At 39.5% G+C, this 7,500-nt stretch overlaps 2 protein-coding genes and 1 long non-coding RNA gene across 4 annotated transcripts in view; 2 read left to right on the plus strand and 1 right to left on the minus strand.

The window, feature by feature from the left end:
* Positions 1-2,739, plus strand: part of LOC138041917 (uncharacterized) — a 4,202-nt gene extending 1,463 nt beyond the window's left edge. Inside the window, exon 2 of the mRNA XM_068887610.1 lies at positions 2,163-2,739. Coding sequence (XP_068743711.1) covers positions 2,163-2,621 — 459 coding nt within the window. The 3' untranslated portion in view covers positions 2,622-2,739. The remainder of the gene's footprint in view (positions 1-2,162) is intronic.
* The window catches only part of LOC138041926 (uncharacterized), an 11,433-nt gene extending 7,059 nt beyond the window's left edge, over positions 1-4,374 (minus strand). Inside the window, exon 1 of the long non-coding RNA XR_011130897.1 lies at positions 4,261-4,374. This is a non-coding gene — a long non-coding RNA (uncharacterized lncRNA). The remainder of the gene's footprint in view (positions 1-4,260) is intronic.
* LOC138041858 (E3 ubiquitin-protein ligase TRIM71-like) overlaps positions 2,983-7,500 on the plus strand; it is a 25,681-nt gene continuing 21,163 nt past the window's right edge. Inside the window, exon 1 of one of the 2 annotated variants that reach the window (XM_068887563.1) lies at positions 2,983-3,100. The gene's annotated coding sequence lies outside the window, so the exon portion shown is untranslated. Of the gene's footprint in view, positions 3,101-5,029; positions 5,182-7,500 lie in introns of those variants that run through there. The other variant, XM_068887555.1, reaches the window with a different exon arrangement.

The following is a 7,500-nucleotide window of genomic DNA, read 5'->3' on the forward strand; positions in this document are numbered from 1 at the left end:
GGGGCCAGGAGCCCATAACAAGGAGACTACAACTCCGACTATTAGGTCTATGGAACGGCATTTTCATAGGTCAAACTATTTTTAGACGAGTGTTCTTAAATAAGTTTTGGTTCGCACGAGTGACCGTTCTAGAAAAGTCTGATTTCGCGGGAAAATCAATCTAGAATGAATTTGGTCTGTAAAAACTGGCTTCCACCAATATATTAACGTTGTACTCTCCTACACATAGGCTCCTGACGCATTCCATCACCTTCCACGCTCAAGGGAGCTGAACTGTTAACCAGATAAGATGAAACTTGGCCGTTTTATCAACTGAGTTGATGAAAGAAAGATCTGTAAGTTGACCTCCTCCATCTCCCACATAAACCGACAACTTCTCATTTCGCTTTGAAGAAGAGCTAACGCTCGAAACGACGCTGCTTACAAATCTTGCTTACCGTTTAATATTTTTTCTTTATCAACTCATTTGATAAGTAAACCAAATTTATCGTGTTTCGCTACCCACCGACGAAGAACCACATATGTCGAGAAACTAACCCGATCATATACCAGATAGATCGGTTTTCAATTGAATGTAAGTAATTACTTCGACCAATCACAGCAGTTGCAAACGAACCAATCCAAATTCAAAACAATTCCGTTTCACTTGCTCAAAGCGCGGGAAAAATCGCGCGTGCAAGTCGTTGGTTGATAAACTGGCGCGAGATTTTTAAACCAATCACTATGCGTAGCAATTGCAGTCGCGAAAACTGCTCTATATGCCATAATTCTATTTTGGTGGTTGAATTTGTTTTAGGAAGCCCTGGCGCTTCAACTGGGTTAAGAGCAGTCAAAACGTATAGGTCTGAGGCCTTCCAGGAGTTTCGGGGAACAGGGGAACAATGACAAAATATCTTAGGGATCAACGGGAATATAGACCATTTTTTGGAACAAAAAGCTGAGAACAAGTTTCGAAGTAATTTCAAGGGAACACAAGCAAAATTTTAAAGGAACAAGGACCGCCCCCCCTTGGAAGGGCCTCAGGTCTCATGATACCAGAGACCTTAACGACGACGGGCGGCTACAAAGACGTCATTACAAAACATAACTTGGCGTTCCTCTCAACTGATTGCATTAATTGCCGCAAAGTCAATATGGCGCAGTTTATCTGGACGAGAGAGACTGGTTTCCAGTTATTAGTTCCTCGCAATCAAATTTCGCGAAAGTGTTGGTTCTTGTTTAGAACCGTTTGAACGACCTCCGCACAGCTTTGTTTTTGCCTCCAACATCGAGCCAATATCCGTTAATGTTCAACAAAACGAATTGTGGTCAAATGTTGAAACCGTTTAGACGGGCATTTAGTAGCTGGAAATAATGGTAATGAATTTATATAGCGCATTTTCTATTAACATATTCAAATGCCCTTTACAAGCAAGGGATCTATGGGTGAGATCGGACATCAGCATATGTAGGCGCCGCTGGCAGCCGCAATCAGTCCATTAGCGATCTCACCCGGGACATGAATGAATGAAATGAGGCCTGACCACAACACCGGGAGCTCCATGCCCTACTCTTTACGAATAGTGTGTGGGTTCTTAAGGAGCTAGTTTAGTGCTGACCTTTCTTCCAATTCCTCAGTTTTTCACCAAATAGGTAAGTTTATCGAAACTTATGCGCCGATCAAATCGAACTACCCTCCCCCCCCCACCCTTCCCGGGCAAACCCCGGGCATTTGACTATCTTCTATGCCCGGGGAGTGGGGAATTTGACCTTTGCCTGCGTGGGGTGGGGAAAATTGAACACGAAGTGTCAGGTTTCAAATGATTTTTTTTTTCGGGCGCTTAAGTCGCTAACAGCTATAAAACACGTGTTTGGACGAGATGGAAGAGTTTAAAGGAAGAGATGTAGCATTTGTGAGCGATTGGCTTACAAAAAAGGTTTTAAAAAGGTCTTTATTAAAGACGGCAGGAGCCGAGGACGATTGTTCTTTAGTAGGGTATGACAGACAAATCCAATGATAGGGTGGGGCATTTGAACACCATTTTGGCCCGTGGGGGTAGGAATTTGAACGATCCAATCTTCAAAAGTTCAAATGCCCGGGCTTTTCCCGGGGGGGGGGGGGATGTTGAAGTTTCGAGGTGATCGGCGTATTAAAGATAAGTTTATTCCTTTGAACACCACAGATTTATCATAAAACTTGGGTGAAAGCGAAACAACAGGCTCCACCAGAGAAGAATCACAAGGACAAGATACCGAATGGCCGCTCCAAAGGAGAAATTATTGAACACATAGCCTCAACCGCCAAAGGAAATGTTGCCATCCAAGAAACTAGCAAAAAGGACAAAAGAAAATCAGCTTTTGAGAACAGAGGGAAACGAAGACTTGAAAACACTCCTGGAAATATTCAAGGTCAAATTGATGTCGAAAGCGAAACACATAACGTACGGCATAATTCGAAGAGTACCGAGAGAACCAGTGAAAGACAAAGAATGAGTCGTGAAAAAAACACTCATGCTAAACACAAAGAAGATGGGTTTAGCAACGGCACGCTGCCTGGCCAAGTCAAAACTCTCCCGGGATCGGAAGACTTGGATAAACCTGCGACAAAGTCTCAAGTAATTTTGAAGGTCTTAAGGTTTTAGCATACTCTTTTAGCTTCATTTGGATTAATGTCCATTTTAGACCCTTTACATTCAAAGTTTGCCTTCTTGTGTAGGCTTAGATGGTTTCAATCACGTGATCAGACGGCGATGTTGATGCATAAAACAACACCAAATTATGGCTCATGTTTTGCATTATAATGGAGTCAAATTCCCAAAAGACTTTTTTCTCTATTGTTGTGTGCACCAACATAGCTGCTGTGACGTCAGGTGCAAACAATCTATATGGAAGAAAATGGTAATTGAACAGTTCCTCTGAGGGTGTCACGTGCTCTGAAGATCTGGGTATTAAATAATCGTGCCAAAAAAAACATGTTTTCAGTGTACACTAAATTTCCTCCTCGTTTTCTCAGAAACACGCTACCAAGTCCAGTAAAACATTGTTTTTGTCTTCACTTGTGAAACTAAAAGAAGCTCTGCAAGCTCAGAGCAAAGATGATGATGCCAAAGACATTAAGCAGGTAGGTTTGAACACTAATGATTTCTTGTCTGATTGGTCGAGGTAAACTCCTCACTATTCCAAACTTCTAACTTTGCACAATTATTTATGGGTTAAGTTCTGTTGATATACAGTGATATTTAGCCTAAAATTACCGGGGCCTTGCAGATAATGAAACAAATGCAACACATTAGAAAAGAACAGGCTAAAGAAATCCCCTCGAGCCAAATAGCCGATAATCTAACACCCGGTGTCAAAAGGCATTTGGAGCCAATGCATTCTCGAACCCAGTGCTTACGTTGCTGACTCCGTGGCGGTCATGCGCAGAAGAACTCTTGAGTCGAGGTTAACTTTACTTTAAGCGAGTTGAGCTGTTTTCTCGGAATTTTCGGTTGTCACTCGCTAAGCGACCTGAAAAACCGCTCGTGAAAACACGGCCTATGTCAGCTTCTTGTTTTCCTAACCAATTTTCAGTAGAGTTTATGACTTCCTTTTTGCGTAATATTTATTTATTTATTTTTGCTTTATTATTGTTCATTTGTGCATTCAATTATGTACTTTAATTTAATTGGCTTTTAAATTTAGGTAGCTTCTCAAATTACAGCGACAGTTGTCTCTTCAAAGAACAAAGAATGTAACTTTATAAACTTTCACGATGGGAAAAGAAAAGAAATGTTTTATTAATCAATATCTGTATTTCTGATACAGCTTTCTCTTCATTTACATAAATGTTTCTTTCAATTTTCACGGTTAAAATGTCTTGAATCACCAAAAATACCTAGTATACATTAACACTTAAATGCTGACATTTCATAATCACAATACAATATTCGCGCCCGTATTGTATCGGATATAAAATGTCTCGCTTTCGGCTCGACATTGTATATCCGATACAATACGGTCGCTCATATTGTATTTAGTACATAAAGTCGACATTATTCAATTTTGTCATTTTTAACAGCGTGATAGAGACGACACTGAAAACCTCGTTGAAAAAAGTTTCCTTCCCCTTTTTACTTACTTGCCAATCGTTGAACCATACGCTACGAAATTACAGAAACATCCGGTACAATTTGACGAAGAAAAAAGGACCTCGGGCCTTTCATTTCAAAGCAAGAGACATGCAAAGTATCTTGACTGATCCTTTGCTATATTCATTTTCAACGTTTATAACTTCTTTACCTGATCGAAGCCAAAGGATTGCCAACAACGATGAAAAGATAAGAGGACAAAACAGGTCAAACAGCAATGCCTTCGGTGACCCTACATAAGAGCATGAGGCTGGCCTTATCAATCGTCTCTCCTTTGGACTGTGCCATGTAACCTAGCCTGCGAGTAGGCTCTTCGGTTGAAAATGGCGCGCGCGGCTGAATTATAGGGGCTTGGGAACTCGTTTCGAATATTCGGGTAAAAAAATGAAAAGTGATTTTTTTTCTTTCGCTGAAGAATCTCATATTATTCAAACTGGGAACTGACTTCTAGGTGATAGCATTGGTCATTCCTATCTGTCGTAGCGTGATGTCATTTTTCTTGACCAATAGCAGGCAAGAGAAGGAGAAGTTCAAATCATGATAGAGTACTTCCATTCATCCTTTTTACTAACTCTTCAAATTTTCCTGCGAGCAGCTGGTTCTCTAACTTTCATTACTTCACCGCTTGCAAGGCAAAATAAAACAATTCTCAAAAAGCCGTTTTTGTAGAGAACGGAACTGATGACAAGTTAAATAAGCCGGGCACTTTATGGGCGCTCGTCTTAAGGAAACTGCATGAAACAGTTGAAAGAGATATAATGCCTTGTTTTATTGCACGTGTTTTGCTTTGTGAGCTTCAAAACTTTTTCATAATTTAGTTGTCTCATGAACCAATTACCCATCGGCAAATTTCTTCTCGAGCTTTTTTATTCAAATGACTTTATTGTAATTCAAATTTTGACGACCGGAGTCATTTCAGACAGACGTGTGGTCGTTGCTCGCTGCCGATCAAGAGAGGAAACATCAGTTTTCTCTGTTTTGAAACCAGGAAGATATGCAACGTTCCTTTAAAGCAGAGGAATTTTTATCACACGCTTAATATCACAAAAATGTCCTGGTTTAAAACATCAAGGTATAATGTCATTTTTTTTTATTTTTCCCTTAATGTACATAAATGTGTATTACTTAAAGTAAGCTCGAGTTGAAACAATCCATATGTCCATCACGGACCTTATAAGATGAAGCTACTTTAACCATCATTGCGAATTTTTTCGAATATACTGTGGCTTAAATCCTCGGCAGAAATTCGTATTTGTTAAGAGGTTTCATTTCTGTACACAAAACGTGCCAACATGCAAATATTAGAAACAGTTGGCGTTACAATTTTTGAGCTCTTCGCAAGAACACAGATGGAGGAAGTTAATCAAGGTTTACATAGAATAAAATGGTGCAATATATTTTTCATTTTTTCGATACTCATTACTATAGCTATCAGTAATGATTTTTCCCCGAAAACAAATCATGCAGAATTACTTTAGCTGATCCGGAGTCATAATGTTGAATGTTTGGTAAGGCTGTTTCTTTATCGGTGAATTTCAAAGGCATAGAAATATTTACATGGAGGGAAAAAAATCTTTCTAGACACGTTATTATATTAGTGACATTTTCGCTTCAGTCGCTGAGCTTTAACTTCACTGTGAGTCATTTGCAAGTTTTCCGCTTTTCGTCTCAAGAAAATTAAATTGAGATAGCAATCGCTTAATTTTACGTAGTAAAGCCGCAAAAAAGCTTAGTATGTTGTTGGAGTTTCGACAAATTGTTTTACAGGGGTCCATTTAATTTCTTCTCTGGATTTCTTGTTGATATATTTTTTATTTATTTGCGAGTTCGCTCTATTCGATTTTTGTCAATCAGAGTTTGAGAATGCATCTGTAAGTTGCCTAATTGGTGTATTTGTGAATTCTACGACCTCCTTTCAATTCTTCCCCAAAAAGCAACTAAAAAAGTTGGCAATAAACGTGTTAGTTTACTTGAAACAGCGAAGACAACTGTTTCGATCGCTCGCCAAACGCAGATTATCTACCGGGTTTTTTTTCAAATATGGGCGAGAGTGTGATCAGTCAAAGCTAGCCTCAAACAATACCGCTGTCAAATAGATTATAGCTTGAACAATGAAGTCACATCAAAATACGCCAACGTTGGTTTCCTTTATTTATTTTTCTTCTCAGGTTGAGGTTCATTAGAAAGAACAGGTGTTACTGGTGGGCCTCGATCCCACACTGGTTTTTTAAAACGAGGTTATTGTACACCCCTTTTGGTTATCGCTTCTTCTGATTCAAGTAATCGCAAACCAGTCTACAATTCATTTAGTTTTGCTTGTCTTTCAAATGATTTCAGCATGATTGTTTAAAGCAACCAATGCAACTGTAGATTGTTTTTTCCCCTTTTATGCAAACCGACAAATTGTTATTTTTTTCCGTGACACATTATGTAGTTACGCGACGCAAAGGAGCACGTTCTGCTTCAATTTTAAAATATCTCAAAATACATATATGAACTGCGGAATGGACATGCGATGATCTACCTTTCACTTCACTTTCAGCTTCGTTACAGAGCTCTGCAAATAATTTGTGTTGTACACTAAACAGGTCAAGACAACATTGGCGTAAATTGTTAAAATTACCTTCACCTTCGTTGTCGTCCCCAATCATTTTAAATTACGTGGGATGCCCCTTGCAGGGCAGAGCACGTTATACAATGGAGACCGTTTGTTTTTCCTCGTATCCACAAATTGTAATGTTTGTTATCATTGGCTAGTTTCTGTAAATAGAAGATATAACGGCATATTTTATTGGCCGCATGTTTATTCTACGTCATCCACATATAATAGTCATGCTACGCCATCCACACGCCACGGTGACGGGTCATTGTCACTTTTCGTGTTTCCTTCGTTCGTTTACCGAAATCGGAGGTACACGAAAGAATTTCTACTGTCGATCGCCTGATCTGATTTCTGATTTGATTTCTGATTGTTTACCCGGCCTTAATACTAAAAACTACTTAAAATAATACAAGGTACATTTTCTTACAATTATTTGGCTCCTGATCTTTCTGATCTGATTTCTGATTTGAATAACCGCAGGTGATCAGGTGACACCTCATTGGCCGAAAGTAATTGCCAACTCGGTTAAGCTACCTGGTTTGGTGGCTTAAATGTAATGAGAATTCCATTGAAGTTTGACGACTCGCTTAACTTTAAGCGAGTTGGAAAAGCAACTGTTTTTACGCGATTTCGGGTTGTCCTTCGCTAAGCGACCTTAAAAACCGCTGGGGAAAACCCGGCCATGGTCCGTTACGCGTTCAATATCCCTTCTCCGAAACCAACCGAAAGAGTGGTTATGTGCCATATAGTTTTAAATTAAAGTTAATTAGCAAGGATCGGAGCCGGATT

This window comes from Montipora capricornis, chromosome 1, assembly GCF_036669925.1.
Source record: "Montipora capricornis isolate CH-2021 chromosome 1, ASM3666992v2, whole genome shotgun sequence".
NCBI lineage: Eukaryota > Metazoa > Cnidaria > Anthozoa > Scleractinia > Acroporidae > Montipora > Montipora capricornis.